Raw genomic sequence first — 23,042 nt, forward strand, 5'->3', positions numbered from 1 at the left:
TACACCATGAATTTGCAAACCTTATATTTTGAAATTTAAGGCCGTTTTTTGTTCAATTTTCATGAGTGTTTTAGCAAGCTAACTCAGCTCTAAACCCAATGGTCAAGAAGGAGGAGCTTTTGACAAACTCATCAATTTGATTATTGAGAAAATCTTAGATTCATGATTCCCAAATCCTCTGTTGATTAGAACTGTGGATTTAACTTGAAACAAATTTTTAATCAACCTTATGATTAACTTTTCCCATTTCATATAACATTTAGTTAAGATTTTTGTTTGTTTAATATATCTCTAGTTTTATTTGTGTTATAATAGAATTATTTTACAATGCATTGAAAATGAATAAATAATTTTTTTTTTAATTTTACTGCCAAAAAAGTCGTGGCGAACCACTTGCACGACAATTTTATGAGAAAAATTTTAAGAACAGAACGTTGACAAGCATTTAAGAACACAGAATAAGAAAATCCAGCGAAGTATTTAAAATTTAAACAAAAGTCATAAGTTTTCTAGGCCGTATTAGATCATTGAAACATACGAAACAAACGTTTGAATTTTCATATTTTGCATAAAATTATTTATTTAATTCTTGATAAGCTTTACACCCTTTTGGCAAAAGAAGTTGTACGACACCTTCCAATAAAAATTAGCAGCGGATTAATAAGCATTTAAAAACACAAAAAAGTTAAAAATTAAAGTAAAATATTTAAAATCTGAAAACTAATCAAAAGTTACAACTTATCTGGTTCGTATTAGATTGCAATATATCATATAATAAATACTATTCATTTAGCTTTGGGCAAACTTACTAAATTCGAATCTTATTTTATTCCAATCAAAATCTTCCGTTCTGTGGCACCCATGTAAACGCGACATTTTCATGGGCAGTTATCATACGCTGTTCTGAGGAGAGCCTTTGCAGAGTTGCTGTGACTGTGGCGAGAGAGAGAGAGACAGAGAGAGAGAGGCGGTGGCGAGAGAGAATGGTTTTCTTGCAGGATTGCGAAGAACTGGTGTTGCACAACGTCCTGTCGAAGGTGGGAGGTAGGCATGCCGCCCAGCTCTCCTGCCTCTCAAAGTCCCTGAGGAATGCCGCCTTGGATGACAGCATCTGGGCGTCCTTCTGCCTCGCCGATTTCGGCATCTCCGCTCCTCTGGACCATCATGGCAACCCATCCCCTTCTTTCAAGGCATCTCTCTCTCTCTCTCTCTCTCTCCCCCTCTGTGTGTGTGTGTGTGTGTGTGTGTGCAAGAGATGCCTCACTTTCTTTGCTTTATATGGCGGGTGGTTTGATTTCCCATCTTCATTTGGTTATAGGCAAGCACGTAATTTTAGTTATCTATTTATCTTTTCCCTCGTGAAATGGTGTCATTGGGAGGTGTTTCTTTTGTTTTGGGTTGCTTGTTTACTGTGTTTCTTTTCATTAAAACGTTTTCTAATTATTGTAAATTTGCAAACTTAGAATATCATTCCTTCAATTTGCATGTTTTAGCCATGCTTGTGGATGTTCAATTTTTTTTTTTGTAATGCATATGTAGTCTTGATGTTTTGGTCCAGTCAATTGTATCCCATATCCTTCTTTTGCTTGTTTATATGATCAATTTTTCCTCTTTCTATCGAATCTATTAAATTTCTAGGTGTTATTTCCAACAGATCGATGTTCCAGGCTATTCTAACATGAGTTCTAGTATCACTCTTCTGTGTAATTGACCACATTTATATTCCAAACTTAATTTCTACATATGGTACTGCTTTTTGGCATTGAAAAGTATACGTAATGCTTCAAATTCAAGTTCCTGTATGAATATATCTCATGTATGTTTGTCCTGGAGACTGTGGTATGCAGGCAGCATATAAAACTTGGCAGGAGTCTTTTCACATGTATCCGCTGCCACTTGTGAGAAGAGTTAAATCCTGTTGGGATGCTATTAAGAGCTGGGCATCAGAAAATTTTCCAGAACTATTATCTACACTGCAAAGAGGTGCATCTGAATCCGAAATTAATGAGATGGAACAAAGAATGGAAGTAAAATTTCCTCTTGCAACAAGAATCATCTACCGATTTGTCAATGGCCAAGAAATCAAGGACTTCGATTTTTTTGAAAATGAGCAATTGGCTTCCTTGGGCCTTATTGGTGGATACTCCTTCTATGATCATTCAGTGAATGTGCATCTGCTGCCTTTAAGTGAAATATTTAGGAAAACTATGCAATTAGCTTTCTTGTTTCCTTCTAATAAGCAAAAATGTGTTGTTATGGCAGCTTCCTGTCACTTGAACAAGTTCTTTTTCCTGGATTGTTCTAATAGTCAGTTGTATGTTGGTACTGGAAACCTTGCCAGTGGAGAAATGATGCCTTGTGTACCTAAGGAATTGGTTCAAGCAGTCCCTAATCAACAAGATGCTTTGCTTCTGTGGCTAGAGGAATATGGTAGGCATTTGCACAAGGGGATGTATAGAGTACGCAAAGAGCAGAATATCAAAAGAATTAGCTTATATCCAGAAACTTCACCACTTTGTACAACTGCTATAACTAATGGCGTTCAGGTAAGCACAGTAACGCTGTCAATTTGCCTTTTTTTATTTATTTCATACAAATATGGGTTCCGAAAATGACTAACTTTCACCATCTATGTCACATGGATGCTCCTGTTTGGGTGTTCTAGCTACTATGACACGTGTTTGTTTCTATTCATGATTGTATTTGATGAAATTTGTCCATGCCAAAATTTCTCTGGAAAATGATAACTAAAAATCCTCTAAGCCATTTTATATGCATTTAGACATGATGGTTAGCTTAGTTGCGAAAAGTTTCGTCATATAGATGTATTTTGCTTCTGATTTTTTGTTGTTTCATTATTAATGTTCGTAGAAAGTTTTCTCTTATGAATAAATAAGTTTCTCATTCCATCTAATGCACTGGTTTAGTTACTTTTGTTGTTCTGCTGAGGCCAAACTCGCAGTTGCTTTTGTTTATGAGGTTATTCTTTGATAGTTATTTCTATATTCTTGCTATATGCATATTATATGGGTAATGAGTTCAATAACCCACTTTTGGACTGGTTTTCCACATTCCCCTTTTTCCTTTTGCTCTCTCTTGTAGCTTTTTTCCTCTCCCCCATCTTTTTCTTTTCTTTTCTTTCATTTCATTTCCACACATCTCCATCCCTAGGGTTGGTGGATCATTAGTGGGAGAGAATATTTGAAAAACCAGTCACTAAGGGAACTAGTTTAATTCATTTCTCCTCTGTGTGTGTGTGCACACGTGTGAAGATAAAAATATAGAGTTTTCAGGATTGAGTTACGTATATATGTTCCCTGGACCCAAGTTTTCTAATGTCACTTTGGAGTTACATATGTAATGCAACATAAAAATCACAAGTTGAACTTTTTAATTATTTAAAAATGGCAAAAAATTAAACAAGAAAGATAAGAAAGTATGGAAAATGCTCTTTATGAAATGCATGAATTGCATATCTTCGACAGGCATTTCTTCATTAGAAATAATTAAAATTTGGAATTGACCATTGCAATTGCTCTCAATAGTTAAATGGGTATCAGTAAGTTTTATTATGCACGACGTACTCCTGAGTGAAATAGTTTGATGGTCCGTAAGTTTTAATTAGTAATTTTTTTTTAGAGTATAAAACATGGGCTCTTATTCAAAGAACAATGTAGCCATAATTTTGCTGCATGAGAAGTCCTAAATTTTTTCTTTGTAAGGTATAAGAATGTCCTTTTATGCAATCTTAGTATGCAGCCTTAACAAAATTTTTAACTTTAAAATAAAGAAACAATAGTTTTTTGTCATCTCTCATTGGAAGTGCAACTTTCGGTACACTTTTACATGTCATGTTGTATGGTATGGGTGTATTTTGTAATTTATACTCGGCAAGGGTGTAATGTATTGGTTTTCTTAAAAATTACATTCATACGCTATGTTATGCACAACATTGGTTTTAAGACCTGAAAACTGGTGTTTTCAGCTGTAGTGATACAGGCTTGATGATGATTGATGTCCCTTGGGAGGTGCTTGATTCCTGGACTGTTGAACGAGAGAAGATGCTTTTCAAAATGTTCTGTTTCAGCCATCTGTGCATGTGTACTGGTGCTCTCTTGTGAGATCTTTGATTTGGGTGGATAAGGTTGTTAAGAAATATGATTTCTTATTGTTGTTATCTCTTAATTAGGTATTATCTTAGTTAAGAGCTAGTTTAGGATTAGTTAGGAATTAGTTTAGGATTTAGTTTATTTCTTTCTTTTCTCTTTATTTTTTATTTTTTTATTATTTCTGCCAAACTAGCCGTTGGCAGTTCCAACAGCTCTATCAAGAGCTGTTGGAACTAGCCCAACGGCTAGTTTAGCTCATCTCTTCTTATTCTCTCTTATAAATATCCTTGTAACAGTATTTGTAAAGTATAAGCTGTGTTTTACAGCCTTTATATTGTTTATTGAATGAGTATTACTCTTCTTCACTTGGCCTTAGTGCCTTTTTGGTATTATATGTATTCTTTGTGACTGTTATAGTCACTTTTCACATGGTATCAGAGCCAGTGGGCTGATTCTCAAAGCTTGTTAAAGGCTGCTGCTGAGATTTTATGTTGCTGGTTTGATTGAAGAGATTCTTTGCTGGAGGATATAATTTTTTGAAGGCCTTTTTGCTGCGGTTGCTCACCAACTGTTTGGTGAAATTTCTAGAAGAGTTTTTTCTTGACTTCCTTGGAGATTATTGTTTCAAGTATTGCTCTCATGGAAGACTCCAAAGTTTCAATTGAAGGAGGAAGCTATTATGCTCCATACAAGCTTGACGGAACCAATTATACACTATGGGCAAAATGTTTGGAAATGCATATCAAAGGAAAATATTTATGGGGCTTCATAAGAGGTACGTCTATCCCTCCCACTCTCAAGTTGACCAAAATAGAAAATGGGATTGAAAAACAACTAGATGGAGTGGAAAGACAAAATGCTATGAATGAATATTACAAAAAATTAGACGATTGGGAAGCTAAAAATTCTAGGATTAAAGAATGGATTTATGGAAGTATTGAACCTAGAATTGCCCAAAATCTTATGTATTATGAAAAGGCTAGTGAAGTTTGGGAATATCTTAAGGGAATATTCACCCAAAAAGATATGGCCCGAAAGTATCTTTTGATTCAAAAGGCCCAAAGTATCAAGCAAGGAGAGAAAAATGTTAGAGAATTTTTCATGGAAATCTCTAGTGTATGGAATGAGTTAGATCAACTAAGTCCCGAACTAGGGTTGGACTGCAAATGCCATGAGATTAGAAGAAATGAAATAGATGAATTTCGGTTTTTTCAATTCCTTCAAGGGCTACGGCCCGAATTTGAACAAATAAGGTCAGCCCTTCTTTCTTCATCCTCTCCTCCACTCATTCATGAACTTCTTACAAAGCTAAGTGGAGAGGAAACTAGAATGAAACTATCCAAAGAAATGGATAAAGATAGTGTTCTTGTCTCAAAACAAGAAGAAGAAAGAGCCTTAGCCGCCTCTAGACCTAGAAACAACATCAAGTCTTTTAGACCTCCTCACTTTAAGAATCAAATTAGAGGAGAATATATAGTTATTTGCCACTTTTGTCATGAACCGGGTCACATAAGACCTAGTTGCCCAAAGTTGAACAACAATGAAGGACAATCGCGGAATCTTGGAGGAAATTTTCTCAAAGGAGGAACTTCATATCCACAAGGAGGGCAACACAACCGGGGAATTTCATATCCTCAAGGTGGACATTACAACATTAGACAATTTGATCAAAGAAAGGCCGCAAATGTCACAAATGAAGGATGTGATCTATCATCTATATCCACAACGTTGAATCAAATCATGACAGCCCTTCAACCCATGATCAAGGAGTCAAATTCCGGAGCACTAGCAACAACGGCATCCATCTCCAACACTCCTGGTATGTTTTCTTGGCTTTTAGATTCTGGTGCATCTTTTCATATGACACCAAATATATCATCTTTGACCAAATTTGAAAGAACAAGAAAAGAATCAAATGTTGTTACCGCCGATGGAACTTCTTTAAGTGTTAAAGGGATTGAGAATTTTGAAAAAGAATTTGGAAAACAAAAATTTTTTGTTCCAAAAGTTAGTTATGTTCCTAAACTTAATCTTAACTTACTTTCTGTGTCACAAATCTCAGATCTTGGATTTGATGTTGTTTTCTCATCAAATAAATGTTTGGTGCAGGATCACCAAACCGGGAGATTGATTGGGGAAGGTTTTAGAAAAGGGGACCTTTACTACATGGACAATTTATGCATCCCCAAAGAAAAGTTTTGTCACTATGTTGAAAATGTGGACATCAATGTTTGGCACCAAAGATTAAGTCATCCAAATGTTAGAAAATTGTCTATGATGAACCCTACCAATATTGAAAATTTTAAATGTAATGATTGTATACATGGAAAAATGAAATCTTTATCTTTTGGAGAAAGGAACTTCTTCTCTTCTTTGCCTTTTGAGCTTGTTCATTCCGATGTATGGGGACCCTCTTCTATCATGTCAAAAGGAGGGCTATCATATTATGTGATCTTTGTTGATGACTTCACTAGGTATTGTTGGATATATTTCCTAAAATATAAATCCGAAGTTTTTGAGATATTCAAAAATTTTCACATGTTAGTACAAACACAATTCAATGCTAAATTAAAAATTTTAAGGACTGATTCCAGAGGTGAATACATTTCAAATGAGTTCGAAAGATATTTGAAAAACTATGGGATAGTCCACCAAAAATCTTGTCCAAGAACACCTCAACAAAATGGACTTTCAGAAAGAAAACATAGGCACATAATTGAAACAACAAGAACCCTTCTTATTTCCAAAAATGTGCCTAAAAACTTTTGGGCTGAAACCGCACTTGCCTCTGTTTATCTTATAAACAGAATGCCTTCAAAAGTTTTACATAATACCACTCCGTTTGAAAAATTATTCAAGTATGAACCCGATTTCAATAGACTTCGTATTTTTGGATGCAAATGTTTTGTTCTTAATGACAAGGCTGATAAGCTAAGTTCAAAAGTTATTGAATGTGCTTTTATTGGTTATTCTGAAACCCAAAAAGGCTACAAATGTTATGACTCAATTAAAGACAAGATCATTGTCTCAAGGAATGTAAGGTTTTGTGAAGATGAAAGTGGTTTTAAAAATTGTGGGGAGTCACAACACAATAATGATTATTCCTTTTTATTTAAGTTCCTTTCTCAATGTGATAATGAAATGCATGATGGTGATGATAGCAACACTGGTGGTAATGATAGTAGAATGGCCAAGGATATAATCACTTATCATAGAAGAAACCGGCAACAAGAAGTTGGTGAAGAAGAACATCATGAGACCATTGATCTCCAACCAACTCAAAGTGGAGAAAACCTTAGGAGATCCACTAGAAATGTAAGACAACCCAATAGGTTTGTGTCTTATGAAACTTTTACTCCATCTCATAGAGCTAGAATTAATGTCATTCACTCTCACTTTGAACCTTCTACTTTTAATGAAGCATCCAAATATATTGAGTGGAAGAATGCCATGTTAGAAGAATTGGATGCCTTGAGAAAAGCCCAAACTTGGGAAATACAAGATTTACCTATAGGGAAAAAGACTATTGGATGCAAGTGGGTATGCAAGGTGAAAACTAAAAGTGATGGATCCCTAGAAAGGTATAAAGCAAGGCTTGTTGCCAAAGGTTACACTCAAGAATATGGTATTGACTATGAGGAAACATTTGCCCCTGTAGCTAGAATGACTACTGTTAGGACCCTTATTGCTTTAGCATCTGTTAAAAACTGGAATATCTATCAAATGGATGTTAAAAATGCCTTTTTAAATGGGGATCTTATGGAAGAGGTTTATATGGAAGTACCACCAGGGTTGTCTGTTCCTCAAAGGAAAGTTCTTAGACTTAAGAAGGCTCTTTATGGCCTCAAACAAGCTCCTAAAGCTTGGTTTGACCGTTTTAATTCTGTTATTTTTTATTATGGGTTTCATTCTTGCTTAACTGACACTGCCTTGTTTGTTAAGTATACTACTGCAGGTATCATAATTCTTCTACTGTATGTTGATGATATGATCATTACAGGTAGTGATAAGGAAGGTATTAGAGAATGTAAGAAATTACTACAAGAAACTTTTGAAATGAAAGATTTAGGTTTTCTAACGTACTTCTTGGGTATTGAGGTTGCATATTCTACTAGAGAATATTTTTTGTCATAAACTAAGTTTGCTGCAGAGATCATTGCTAAATCAGGCATAACAGATGATAAGGTCACAGAAACTCCTGAAGCACTAGAAAGCAAGATGAAGATTGATGATGGAGTTCCACTTGCCAATCCCACTCCTTACCGACAACTTGTGGGATCCTTGATGTACCTTAGCATCACTCGGCCTGACATTGCTCATGCAGTTCATACTGTGAGTCAATTTCAACATGCTCCATCAACCGTTCATATGGGAGCTGTTCTTCGTATCATCAGATATATTAAGGGAACAATAAACAAGGGAGTATTTATGTCTTCCTCTTCCTCCTTGAACTTGATTGCTTATACTGATGCTGATTGGGGAGGAGATCCTAATGATAGACACTCAACTACTGGATTTTGTGTTTTTCTAGGAGAATCACTCATCTCATGGAAATGCAAAAAGCAACAGAAAGTCTCACTATCCTCTACTGAAGCTGAATATCGAGCCATGGCTTCTACAACTATGGAAATTGTCTGGCTTCGCCAAATGCTCCTTGATATGGGAATAAAGATAGAAGAACCCACTGATTTATGCTGCGACAACAAGAGTTCTATCTACATTGCCAAGAATCAAACATTCCATGAACGAACAAAGCATATAGAAATGGACTGTCACTATGTTCGTGAAGAATTTTTGAAGAAGACTATCAAACTTCCATATGTCTCCTCCGAGTTCCAGCTGGCTGATTTCTTCACAAAGCCTCTATGTTCTCCCAGATTCAACTTTCTTTTAGATAAACTTTCGGTGATAGCACCGTAAGTTTAAGGGGGGGTGTTAAGAAATATGATTTCTTATTGTTGTTATCTCTTAATTAGGTATTATCTTAGTTAAGAGCTAGTTTAGGATTAGTTAGGAATTAGTTTAGGATTTAGTTTATTTCTTTCTTTTCTCTTTATTTTTTATTTTTTATTTTTTTATTATTTCTGCCAAACTAGCCGTTGGCAATTCCAACAGCTCTATTAAGAGCTGTTGGAACTAGCCCAACGGCTAGTTTAGCTCATCTCTTCTTATTCTCTCTTATAAATATCCTTGTAACAGTCTTTGTAAAGTATAAGCTGTGTTTTACAGCCTTTATATTGTTTATTGAATGAGTATTACTCTTCTTCACTTGGCCTTAGTGCCTTTTTGGTATTATATGTATTCTTTGTGACTGTTATAGTCACTTTTCACAAAGGTTACCTAGTGAAAAGTGGATTTCCCAACAAAAGAAGAAAGAAAAAGTATGTTCTTTGTGTTATGCTATGTCACATGGGTGCGGGGTGCAGGTGCTAGATGCAGCAAGTCCCAAAAAAAATTGGGTGCGGGTGAGGATGCGGCAAGAGCATACATATATATATATGTGTGTGTGTGTGTGTTATTTGTTTTATAAGTAATTTTATTTGTCTATATTTTAAAACCTTTTTTTTTCAAGGTTAGCTTAATCTAGACTCATACAAATTCAAAGTTTTATTAAATAAAATAAGGAGGGAAAAAGATAAGAGGGAAAGAAGAAGAGGGAAAGATAAGAGAAAGAAAAAAAATTGAAAAAAACAAGAGAAAAGAAGAACATGTGCTGTAGCAGCACCCGATTTGGTTTGACCGAGTCGGGTGCCGTGTCGGGCTGCACCTGCATCGGTGCAGGTGCCCACCATAGTTGGCGCACCCGTGTGAATTAGGTGTTATGCCATTCTGATGGAACACAAAAATAATCTCAAATGGAACGTAGGGGTGCCCTGTTCTGCATGTTCCAGTGTACCACTTGGATGTGCAATTGTGGGCCTATTCATTTGTCGAACGACACTGACTGTTCGCACAACAGTAGGCATCCTTTTAAGTTTCGACATGATGCTTAGAGTATGGCAATGGTACTCTATACAGTAACATTACTGATTATGCATTCCACCCTTGTGTTATCCAAGGTTAGCCATTAATTATTGGTGCTTCCTTTTCTCTCTTTGCTCTTTGTTGCTTTTGCTATGGTTTTATGTGTCAATTGCCTGGAGGTGACTTTGTAAGCGTTCTGCTAAGAGAGTACCAATCCCTTCAATTAGATTGTTTCTTATTTATGAAGGATGATTTGCCAGGTTACAATTTTCCAATTGCAGTTAATGAGCTAAGATTATTTTTCCTTTTCCTTCAAATTGAAGGTAGGTTTGCACCATTCTCAAACTTGTTTGTGATCTTAAAATGTGTCATGCAATTTGTCACTATAGGATGAAAATTGCTTAACCAGATAAAGTGTTGTGATTTTTTCATGAGATAAGGAATTTGAAATAATTACAGCATTATGGTAATATTTTTGTAGTTTTCTTAAGTTTTGGCATTTCCCAGCATAACTTTTTTCCTTTTTTCTGTATTTCCTTTTATTATAAAACTTCACATCCTATTACCACACTTCTATAAATGATAAAGAGTCAATGTTCCTTTTGTTGCAGCGGAGAAGAAGAGAGTGAGAGAGAGAAGCTGCCGTGAGATTGAACCTTGAGAACCCTCTATTACGATAACCCTCATCTCTCTTATAAAAGAGATTAGGCTAAAAAGGGATTTACACAATAACTCAATGGAAAATAAGGAAAATATTAAAGAGATCTTATAACTATTTAATATTACAAGGAACCTCCTAAAACATAACACTTTTCTTGTTCAACACTCCCCCTCAAGCTGGAGCATACATATTAAACATGCTCAGCTTGTCACAACATCTAGAGAAATCACCAATAGGAAGAGCTTTGGTGAAGATATCTGCAGCTTGATCTTCTGAAGGAACATGAACAGTGGCAATGGTTCCTGGTTGAACGAGATCTCGAATGTAATGGCAATCCACCTCAATATGTTTAGTTCTTTCATGGAAAACTGGATTGTTTGCAATGTGTGTGGCTGCTTGATTGTCACAATACATCTTCATGGGAAATGTGATTGACACACTTAAGCTGGATAGCATGGATCTAGCCCACGTCATTTTTGCTGTTGTTTGAGCCATAGCTCTGCATTCGGATTCTGCACTAGATCTTGACACCACACCTTGTTTTTTGCTTCTCCACGATATGAGATTGCCTCCCACAAATACACAAAATCCTGTGGTAGATTTTCTGTCCTCTACTGAGCCAGCATAATCAGCATCACTATAAGCTTCCACTTCCAGAGTCTTGCCTTTTGTGAACAAAAGGCCTTTGCCAGGAGAAGATTTCAGATATTTAACCACCATCAAAGCAGCATCCCAATGAACTTTCCTTGGTTTTTCCATAAATTGACTTAGTTTTCCCACTGCAAAACTAATGTCTGGTCTTGTCACGGTAACATATAGAAGTTTTCCAATAAGGGATCTGTAAGATCTAGAATCCACTAATTTTGTTTGGTCATCATGAAGATGTATACGTGGATTCATAGGTAAATTTGTCGGTTTAGCTCCTAGCATCCCTGTGTCCTGCAATAAATCAAGAACATATTTCCGTTGAGAGAGAACAACACCCTCCCCATTGCGAGCAACTTCTATTCCCAAGAAGTATCGTAGAGGACCCAGATCTTTCGTCACAAAGTGTTTTTGAAGAAACAACTTTGCATCAGAAATTTCTTGATCAGAATCACCCGTCAGGATAATATCATCAACATAAACCACGAGAACAGTTATACCTCGGGAAGCCTTCTTGATAAACAAGGAATGATCAAGAGGAGATCTCACAAAGCCACACTGTGAGACTACCTCGGAAAACTTGTGAAACCACGCACGAGGACTCTGTTTGAGTCCATAAATAGCTTTCTTCAGCTTGCACACTTTTCCACACTCCCCCTGTCGTTCAAATCCCGGTGGTTGTTGCATATAGACAGTCTCATCAAGATCACCATACAAAAAGACATTTTTGACATCTAGTTGATACATGTGCCAGTCATGGTGGACAGTCACAGAAATAATAAGACGAATGGTTCCCAACCGAGCAACTGGAGAGAATGTCTCAAAGAAATCCACACCGTAGGTCTGCGTGTAGCCCTTAGCAACCAATCGAGCTTTGTATCGTTCCAAAGAACCATCAGAATTATACTTAACTGTGAATACTCACTTTGAGCCAACAATATCACATCGAGGAGGAGGATCAACAAGTTCCCAAGTGCCCCTCTGCACTAAGGCATCCATCTCATCTTGCATAGCCCGTCTCCATTGGGTGTCTAATAAGGCTTGCTGGTGACACGTAGGAATTGTATGAGCAGCCAAAGCATGAATGAATTGTTGCATATTTTTACTAACCCCATCAGTAGACACAAAATGAGATATAGGATGTAAAGTACATTGTCGTCTGCCTTTGCGAAGAGCAATAGGTAAGTCTTGACAAGGATCAGAATGAGTAGGGCTATGCGCTTCAGATGTACTTACCTCCTGAGAAACGGTTGGCAAAAGATTATGAGAAGGGTCATGTCGACGTGTGTAGACCAGCGGTGGATCACGAAACTTGGACACAACAGACGAAGGAGATTCAACAAGGAACGACTCCAAAGGAATAGGAGGAATAGGTAGTGGGTCTGGAGACCGTGGCATCTCAGTAGACATAGGAGTGAGGCTATAATAAGGTTGAGACTCAAAGAATGTGACATCCGCACTGATATACTCTTTTTGAGTCAAGGGATCAAAGCATTTGTAGCCTTTATGGTTTCTGGAGTAGCCAATGAAAATGCATTTAATGGCTTGGGCTCCCAATTTGTCACGTGTGGGTCCAAGAATGTGAACAAAGCATGTGCAACCAAATACTTTGGGAGCCACTGGAAACAAGGATCTTTGTGGGTGCACAAGTTTAATGGGGATCTGGTTATCAATGGAGGATGAGGGTAAACGATTGGTTAAGTAGCAAGCAGTAAGAATAGCATCTCCCCAAAAATATGCAGGGAGATTAGTATGAAGCATAAGGGAACGAGCCACATTTAAAAGTTGACGATATTTTCGCTCAACTATTCCATTTTGCTGGGAAGTATGGGGACATGTAAACTGAGGAGAAATGTCATTATCTGAGTAAAACTTCATTAAGGTAGATGCCTTAAACTCAAGAGCATTATCAGTGCGAATGTTTTTAACAAGAATACCAAACTGGGTCTTTATTTCAATAATAAGGTTTTTGAGAGTACATACGACTTCAGACCTTTCCTTCAAAAGAAAAACTCAGGTGACTCGAGAATAATCATCTACGATGACAAGAAAATAACGAAATCTTGACCTACTAGCAACTCTGCTAGGACCCCACACATCAACATGAAGAAGATCAAATAGTCCACAAATGGACGTACTAAGACTCGATGAATAACTACTACGAGTGTGTTTGCCAAGTTGACAAGCTTCACACTGGAACGACTCTGGTAAGGAGAGATGTGGAAGGAGATGACGGAGCTTGGAGACAGATGGATGACCAAGTCTGAGATGCCACTGGAACGAGGAGGACAACGATGTGATCGATGATGCTGCAATACCCACGGGATCCGACAGGAAGTAGATGCCCCCTTTCTCATAGCCTCCACCAATCGTCTTCCCAGTTGGCAAGTCCTGAAATGAACATAAACCAGAGTCAAACGTAACACGACAATGTAAATCATTAACCAATTGTCCAACAGATAACAAATTTGTGGGAAACTTAGGAGCATATAACACATTGGGAATAGTCATAGATTGAGAGATCTTGATATCTCCATATCCCATAATGGGTGACAATCTACCATCTGCAAGTCTCACATGACGTATCTGAGGTAGTGAGTGTAGCACAGTAAACATAGAAGGCGTACTACAAAAGTGCCTCGATGCCCCTGAATCAATAATCCAAGTAGTACCTGTATCATGTGAGATAATGTCAACAGACATAGCGCTGTCAGTCATAACTGTGGAGGCCGATGGCTGAGTCGATCTGTGTGCTAGAAAGTCCTCATACTCTGACATATTGATACTCACAGTCATTGTCTTAGGCTGAGAAGAAGATAAAGACCCATCTACTACTGATGACGCTGTTTGGGCCGCTCCAATAGAAGACTGTAAAGAGTTCTTCCCCAGCTTTGATGTAACATTTCTGCCTAAGGATGGCGCTGCAGTAGGACGACCATGTTTATCCCAACATCTGTCTTCCAAATGACCTATTTTCCCACAATAAGTGCACTGAAATCTCCCCCGACCTCCTCCTGACCCACGGCCCATGCCTTTTCCCCTGAAGAAACCGCGTCCACGTCCTCCTGAAGCTGCTAAGGCAGAGGCATGGATATCACTGGCCGGTGAAGAGAGGGTCACAGCAAGACGACTAAGCCTGTTGTAGGCTTCAGCTAGATCAGGGATTTCTGCTCCAGTCAGCATCTGAGCCTTTGCTACTGCATATTCAGAGGAGAGACCCTGTAGGAATTTCGCAACCATAGACTGTTCACCATGGGTCTTATAACATGTTGGACATGGAGGACGTAATGCTTTAAGTCGCTCAGAGATGGACTTAAGGGAAGCGAAGTACTGAGCAAGACTTTGGTCACCCTGTTGCAGATTAAGTAGTTCCTCCTCTACCTGCAATATTTTGCTAATATTCCTATCATTCGAGTAAGTCTGTTTCAAGAAATCCCACATTTGCTTAGCCGAGGTGTAGTGTGCAATAGTTGATGCAATTTGGGGTTGCACACTATTCATGATCCATGACATGACAATATTATTATCTCCCTTCCATGAACTATATTTTCCACTCTTTTCAACAGGTTCGTTTTCTTCTATAACATGCTCCTTTTGATGTCCAATCACAGACATCATAAACACACGAGACCAAATCTCATAGTTAGATCCATCTAACTTTACAGTAGAACCATACGAAAATGGATTTCCTCCACTTTTAACTTCATGAGAAAAATCAGATTTATTACTTTCAGCCATCATAAATCTGTCCACAAGAGATCAACCACCAATAGCGAGAGAATATATATATATATTTCTATTGAAAAAGAAACTGATCAACAAGAACAGACGTCCCACACGGCAACGTTAGATGCGCAGAAACAATCAACCTGCTGTCCAACTGTTGACAGCAATACCACAACAAAGAAGACTGCAATCTGAAGACAGAAAAACGCTGCTACCAGCAAGCCCACAACTGAAAACGAATCCCCACTGTTTGTATTGTTTGCGCTGACCAACGACTTATCTATTTATGCATCTAACGCTGCTATACCACAGTTTATCCTTCACAGATCATGAATAACGACAGCAAATAAAACCATCAACATAAACTTGCCATAGACGTCATAGATAGCAGTCCTCCACTTGGCTGCGTTGATCATATAACATATCAAATCATAGGCGATTAATCAGCGCAGACTCCCACACAGCTGCGATACTATATACACTTCTGAAAAATCCACGGCTGGAGTCTATTCACGCATCTCTCCTAGCGTGAATAGACTCCTCCACACTGTTCCGTTGCTGGAAAACAACAACTAGAACAGGCGAGAGGTGAAGGAGAAAGAAAACGGAGGAAGTAGAAGAGAGCAAGCCTGAAAGGAGACGGAGGATCGCCGACGGTGTGCGTCACGTCCGCGCGCTGGCTGTGTGCTTCAAGTCTCCAGTAACGTCCGTAGCTCTGATACCATGTTGCAGCGGAGAAGAAGAGAGTGAGAGAGAGAAGCTGCCGTGAGATTGAACCTTGAGAACCCTCTATTACGATAACCCTCATCTCTCTTATAAAAGAGATTAGGGTAAAAAGGGATTTACAAAATAACTCAATGGAAAATAAGGAAAATATTAAAGAGATCTTATAACTCTTTAATATTACAAGGAACCTCCTAAAACATAAAACTTTTCTTGTTCAACACCTTTCATATTCTGTTATTATCCGTAGTTTAAGAAAATTCTGATCGGGAAGTTTCTCTTGATTTTTGTGAATGCCCGTAACATCCTGAGAGTTTGGTTGGCAAGTTGCCTCCAGGGCCAATTCATGCATATTTTAATAATTTGTGCCTGTTGATTAGTATGTTCTTATAGTTTCTTTGATAAAACCTAAAATTAATGTTGCCAATAGCATTTATTCATGTATGTGAAGTATGTTAGTAGATGTGCACGGGTTTGAGTATGATAGGATATTTGTTTCAGGTGCGTGCATCTGCTGTTTTTGTTCCAGAAAATAGTGATCTTCAAAGTGAAGCGGACAAGTATTTTTTCTCTTATTCAATTCGCATGCGGCTTATTTCTCAAGGAAATATATTAGATGGCACGTGCTTGACTTCTTGTCAGCTTTATTCACGGCATTGGATCTTCCGGGCAAATGGCACTGTTGTGTCTGATATCAGTGATAAGGCTGTGATTGGAAAGGTGGAAAGTGCATCTTCTTTATCTGCTGTATCTTGATTAATATTCCATGCACTAACATAACTATCACATGATTTTTCTTTTAGTAGTGGTACTCATGTTATTATTACAGTGAACATTGGTTTAGCAGTTCCTGAATGATCTGAATGCCATGCTGTCCATGGAATTACTGCATGATTCGGTTGGATCAGTTACTGATGTTATTGTAAGTGTGACATGGTTTATTTAACAGATCTCTCAATGAAGACCATGATGGCTACCAAAAGTTGGTTACTAGATACCCTTCTTAAGGTTCAGAGAACTGCATGTCATGTTGATCCTGAAGGTCCTTTAGTTAGATGAACACATGTTGGTTCATTCCATTTAGGGTACCTGAAAAACTTTTGTTTCTTCCCCAACTGATGAAGAGGTTCTTAGGTTTTTAGAAAAGAAAAAAAGGTAATCTTTAAATGCTTTCTAATTTTATCAGGTCATAGGCTGACAACTTATCAATATGGCTAATGGATAAACTTTAACAAATTATTTCTCTTCTATATTTTATGGTGTTCTCGTAGGGTGCATTTGTCATATGGATCATGAGTTTTTTATTTTTTTTTTCATGTGAGTGTTCAAGCATTTTTCTGTGAACATTATTTGCTGTTCTAGCTTCTCAATAAGCTGATCTCATGTGACAATTTTCATAAGGAAAAGAAAGAAAAAATTGGAAAAGCTGATCTCAGTTCTTTATTCTTTGATGGTGCAGTATCCTCTACTATATGTAGATGGTGAAGAATTTGTATATGAAAGCTGCACCAACCAACTATCATCTTCTGGTTCAGCTGAGGGTGCCTTCACATTTGTACCTGGCAGGTATGTGGCATATACTAATAATGCCTCATAAATTCACATAGTCTATACTTGTGAATCCTGGCATTGGAGCTTGTCAACAAGTGCTCGGTGCCACAACTATAATAGGAGTAACACCTTTTCTGTGTTTCTTGGCCTTCTATGTTATCGCTATTTTTTATTCTTTTCAGGAGCACATCATGATTTAGCAAGAAGCTTCTTTTGCTGAAGAGCAAAATTTGCCTCCACTTGATTGGTCTTCAGTTTAGTTGACGGAAAACTTTTGTTTTTGTCTTCTGAATAGTCTTTTACGTCTTATGCAAATCTAGCTTTTATGTGCCGTTCAGGGCTGGAGTCCAATCCTGGAAATGTCATCCAGGTGATCAGTGCTTGGATTGCCATAACCTAATGTTTGACAGTTTTGCGATGATCCAAAAACTAATGACGGAGATACACGTCAGCTAATATGTTTAATTGGTTCAGTTTATTTTTAACCTAAAACTTGAATTCTAGATCAGGTTTTCTGGATTTCTAGATAAAATGGCTGAGGGTAACTTCACATTAGTCACTACAACATTGAAAAGCAAGATAGTTTCAGACCTCAAGATCACATTTGCAGTTAATCCGGGATAAAGGAAAAACCCTTGGAAATATGGTTGTGCAGCAGGGGTTTAAAATCCATGATCAGCTTTCTTCATTTTGTATATATGTTTTCTGTTCATGCAAAACAAGGTTTCTCATATGGAATTGGATCACATGTAATGTTTTCCACATTTTCTCACACATGTGATGCATCTCTTTGTCTGTGAAAGAGTAGGTGGTTTTTACTTTTTTTTACCATTCAGAGGTTCGGAATTGGTGGTCCACTCTTTAGGATCTCCATTATGGATCTCCTTAGTGTTCTCTCATAAGTTCACACCGACAGACACACACACAAAGAATGCATGTGACTGAAGCAAAAGCAACTTTTGATACGAATTATTAACTGCATCAATTATTTGTAGTTTAAGAAGCCCCAAAGGTAGACCTTTTGATGCTGAAATCGCTCAGTTTCCGGTCAGCCTTCCAGAGTATATATTCTAATCAGGTGAGCACCTTTTTGCTGCTTAAAAGTTTAGTATATCCACTCCAGTGAGTTACTTCGTGACTATATATTTCAGTAAACTGAGCACCTTCTATGTTTATCATTCTTCATTGAATGTGCATTCAATGAGGTGAGAGACTGAAACAAAATTTAGGTTGTAATTATATTTGGGGAATGAGTTCAACCAGTCCCATTTGGGACTGATTTTTCACCCACACCTTTTTGTCTCTCTCATCTAATTTATCTCTTTCCCTTCTACTTTTTTCTCTTTTCATTTATTTACAACCATCCTCCCCACCCTAACCTTGTGGATCCCAGAAGAGAGAGTGCACCCGAAAAACCAGTCCCCTTTTGGAACTAGTTTAACTCGTTTCTCATTATCTATCTATCTATCTATATATATATATATATATATATATATATATATAATTGAGTGGTGACTCTAGTTTTTGAGTCACCCAACCAGGGCCGTCTGGTTCATCATGAAGGACAGTTAGGAAAAAATAAGGAGAAAAAGGTGATAGTCATTTTCGTCATTTAGTAATAGTTCACACTTTTTTTTCTTTGTTTTCCTCTCAACCATCCATCTGCTTTAGACAACCTTAATTAGATGGCTGAGTGACTTTGAATAGTTAAAATCATCATCTTTTTTTTCCTTGTTTTTCTCTCAATCATTTATCTGCATTAGATAAACAGTCTTAGTTCGATAAAATGAGTGATTCTGGATAGTTAGAATCATCATTCTCTCTCTCTCTCTCTATATATATATATATATATATATATATATATACACACACACAAGATTGTGTTTATGTGTGTGTAGTTTTTCTAATTGGCTTAGGTGCTTTTGTTTCTTCTCCTATGGCAGGAACGCTTCACCTGAAGTCCGAAGACCATGAAGCACTCGTCTTTGACAAAGAAGGGGGCCAAGTATGCTATTTGAATAATTTACTGTCATATATGATGTGACAAAATTATTGCGTGCCAGATTCGTGGCCTAGTTCCTGTTGCAAATGCTTCTGTACATAGGCATGAAAGTGCAGAGAAATTCAAGATGTTGTAACAAGGGATCTGCTTAAAACCATTCTGGATTTTATGATTTCAAGGTATTTATTGTGCCCTTTTCAGAATTTGAAATCCAGTTCACGAAATATTTTATTTTGGTTATGAGTGAATCACAGCTGCGAACTACTTTATCTTGTGATCGTCACGAGGTCATTACTGCGATTAAGAATCGCAGGTATGACAGGTCTCGACTTTCAAAGATGGCTGTTTTGAGTCACTGGCTGCACCTTTGTTCATTCGTGTAGCCTGTTATTTTTACTTCCAACCAAAATACAACCATCAGTAAGGGGTGGCGAGTGATTTTGACCTCCTCTTGGTCCATTACATAGGTCTCTTTCTTTCCCTGTGTTCATAAGCACGAGCAGAAATCATTGGAAAGGCAGCTTATCTTTCTGAACTTCAGCAGCTAATCTTATAAACATAGCTACGAGTTGTGAACCTTATTTGTCAATTGAGCGGAAGCTGCCCGAAGAAGGACTGAAGTTCTTCCTCTTTCCCGTGACTTCAGGGTCTAAGACTACTTTGAGACCTGAGTGGGTAACGGTATGCTTGTCAACTAGAGTGTTGCAGTCTAAGAAAGCAGTACTCGTGGCACTAACAACGTGCCTGCTACACAGCTGCCCACCAAACCAGCTATGTTCTGCCCATTTAACCAACCATTACTATTTGCCAATCCTGAAAATTTGTTTCTTTTGTGTGAAAACTGGAGAAGCTATCCACGATTTTTTCATAAGAATGTTTAATTGATCCTTGTAGAATTCAGACTTCTTGTCCTCGAGGACAAGTTATCAAGCAATCAGTGATCTTCGAGCTGAAGAAGGTTAAGAATTCAATGCCCGGGTTTGCCCCTTGGCATAAACTAGTAAGGTTCTTCCCAACTGAGGTTGCAAACTGGTCATATTCGGTGCCTGTGGCGTTTGATGAATCAAACAAAATATGACGCATAGTTATAAATATAGTTTGTGGGTTTTAAACGACGAGGTCTTATGCGGGTATAAAAGGATAAAGTTGTTTTTGATGGGGAAAGAAAAAAAAAAGAAAAAAGAAAAAATTTCGGCAGATCTTAAACAATGAATCTCTTGACAAGAAAAATAAAGGTGGACAAAATGTTAAAAATAAAATACAAAATGTGCAAATAAAAATCCAGTAACCAAGGTCCAAAACCTTCCAAAAACATGAAAAAAAAGATTGTGAACAAACATGAAAAAAGGAAAAAAAGGAAAAAACACAAATAAAACACCTTTCTAGGGTTTTTAACTTTTTTATAAAAAAAAGGAATCCTTTTTATTTGGCTGATCAGTTTTTAACGTTTTAAACATGGACAAACATCCAGCAGGATCTTCTCAGTGTCCTGCTTTGCCAAGGCGATTCACCCGTTTTGCTTTGTCTAGGGTTGTCAACGGATCAGATTTAGATCGGATATATCCTTAATCATATCATATCTGCTTTTTCAGATATTCACCGAGTCGAATTCGAATAAAGAGAAGTCATCAGAATTCGAAATCTGATTTTACAATCCAAATTTGATTTTCATAAGTATATCCGAATCCGAATTTTGAACCGGATTTTGCCAATTTTCAAAATTTAATAGCATTACATACATGATATTTGTCTAAAAATGAATCTGATTCGAATTGATATCAGAATACGATTGGATATTTATGTATATTCGAATCCAAATCCAAATCCAATCGAATGTCATTTATTAAATCCAAATCTGACCTGGTTTCTTAATCGGATATTAATTTTTTTTCCACATCCGATTTTTCGGATCGGATCGGTTGGATATCCTATTCAAATCGGATATATTGACATCCCTAGCATTTTCTCCCTGAAGAATGCATAATGTGGTTGCAGAAAAAATTTAAAAAAAAAAAAATTGTGTGATTGCATTGTGCAGTAGACATCTAAATTTAAGAATGGTTTCATAGTTCTTACGGTGCCACATTCAAGCGGTTTAGTGTAGCTGGCACGATCAGTGCTGGTTGGAGATTAGTGTTTGGTTCGATTCCCATGGGTATTGATACATAGGCCGAAGCAGCCCTAGATCCTAAATGCAGGAGAAAGGAGCTCAGATCTGCACGCTTGTGATCTTCATAGTATTTAATCCTAGAAATCGTCTCATGAACAGATCTATATATCTCCATGAAATTTCACAAGTTATAGCCTCATATGCATGTCCAAATAATCTAAGTTAAGTGCGACTTTGACATCTTTGATGGGCATGGAGTAGCTGATCGAGCTGGCAAGCTAGTGATAGTCCAGTCGCGAGTTCGATTCCTGTGGGTACTGCACCTCTAAACTGCAAACGGTGATAATGTGGCACTCTAATCAACAGGTGCTTCATGAGTCTACCCACATCCCAAAACAGCCTTGGACCCTAAGAAGGAAGACAAGTAAGAAGGGCTTCGGCCCAAAGTGTGGCTTTGGCATAAGATTTTTACTTTTTTATCGCATCAGATGCGATTTGGAACACTTCCTGCGAATTCAATAAACAAATTATTATTGCATTAAGTTGCAGGTTAATGGTCAGGTCTAGATCTAAATTTGGATCCAACACTAGTTTTTCATATTTGGATTCTGAACAACAACTACTTCCAAGTTCAGTCCTGTCAGATTTGCAACGAGTGGGCGCATAATGAGACACTGTCATTTTTCAGGCTGCCCATGTTTGGACTCGGCCTCTAATATATCTTGCTGTCTTGGATCCGACCCGAATGCATTCCAGGATTGCACAATCCATTACAAGTCTAGACGATCCTCTTATTGCAATTTCCAAATAGTATGGGTAGCAAGATGAAAATTTCCAAAAATTAGCAGTGAAGATAACGGCCACGTTTCTGCTTATGCTGGCTGAGTTGGAGAAGAAACAACAAACAAACAGATGACGCTAAATTTGATCCACGCAGCTTGGACTGGTAGTTGGGTAAGACCACAATCTGTTCAAACCTCAGTCAGTGACAGAGCAAGAAATTTTTGTGACGACATAAATAGGTAAATTTTTTATTGAAAATATGTAAATATTTGTATTAATATATAGTTTAAGAAAAGTTAAGAGAGCAGATGTCCCTTTCCCTTATATGTGGCTCCATCGCTGAGCCCAGCTTCTAGGGTCTGCCGGCCGCATTGACCGTATTGTCGTCTTCTACTTTAGGGGCTGGGACCGTTCACCTAGATGGGCACGGCATGAAATCAGTCTAGGTGTCCAGGGATGGGATCTAAGAATCTTTATCAGCTTTGTATCTAACTTGTTTTCTGTCAGTGAAAGAAGAGAGTTGAATTGCTGAAAAAGAACTTCAATTTGATCATTTCAAAATGAGTGTCCCACTCATTCATGGTTGACTTTTATTGTCAATTAACTTCTTTTAATCGATGTGCAAGCGGAAGTGGGCATAAGCCCTGAGAATGGGGTACCACCCTCAAGGATTTGTATGGCCAAAGCAGGCATAGGCAGGAGCGGGGCCTGCAAGGGCATCTCAAAAATAAAAAATTAAAAAATTTACTTTAAATTTGAAAAAATTCC

At 37.6% G+C, this 23,042-nt stretch overlaps 1 protein-coding gene across 3 annotated transcripts; it reads left to right on the top strand.

The window, feature by feature from the left end:
• The first annotated feature begins 869 nt into the window (after window positions 1–869).
• LOC116248117 (F-box protein SKIP16) lies at window positions 870–19,621 on the top strand. 3 transcript variants are annotated; one of them, XR_007572463.1, is made up of 7 exons: window positions 872–1,190; window positions 1,848–2,546; window positions 16,330–16,548; window positions 17,288–17,394; window positions 18,375–18,457; window positions 19,323–19,388; window positions 19,450–19,621. XR_007572463.1 is itself a non-coding variant. In XM_031620726.2 (6 exons), the coding sequence occupies exons 1-5, from the start codon at window positions 984–986 to the stop codon at window positions 18,451–18,453; spliced, it is 1,311 nt and encodes a 436-aa protein (XP_031476586.1). In that variant the 5' UTR covers window positions 872–983; the 3' UTR covers window positions 18,454–18,457; window positions 19,323–19,621. The 3 variants fall into 3 exon arrangements, 2 of the variants coding, with proteins under 2 accessions (XP_031476588.1, XP_031476586.1); XM_031620726.2 differs by having other exon boundaries at window positions 19,323–19,621; XM_031620728.2 differs by lacking the exon at window positions 16,330–16,548 and having other exon boundaries at window positions 870–1,190; window positions 19,323–19,621.
• Window positions 19,622–23,042: the final 3,421 nt, after the last annotated feature.

Source organism: Nymphaea colorata, chromosome 2 (genome assembly GCF_008831285.2).
Source record: "Nymphaea colorata isolate Beijing-Zhang1983 chromosome 2, ASM883128v2, whole genome shotgun sequence".
In the NCBI taxonomy this organism is placed as follows: Eukaryota; Viridiplantae; Streptophyta; class Magnoliopsida; order Nymphaeales; family Nymphaeaceae; genus Nymphaea; species Nymphaea colorata.

Coding starts and splice junctions, on each gene's coding strand:
- LOC116248117 (XM_031620726.2), top strand. CDS start 984: ATGGTTTTCTTGCAGGATTGCGAAGAACTGGTGTTGCACAACGTCCTG. Junction 1,191..1,847: donor ACCCATCCCCTTCTTTCAAG/GCATCTCTCTCT, acceptor TGTGGTATGCAG/GCAGCATATAAAACTTGGCA. Junction 2,547..16,329: donor CTATAACTAATGGCGTTCAG/GTAAGCACAGTA, acceptor TATTTGTTTCAG/GTGCGTGCATCTGCTGTTTT.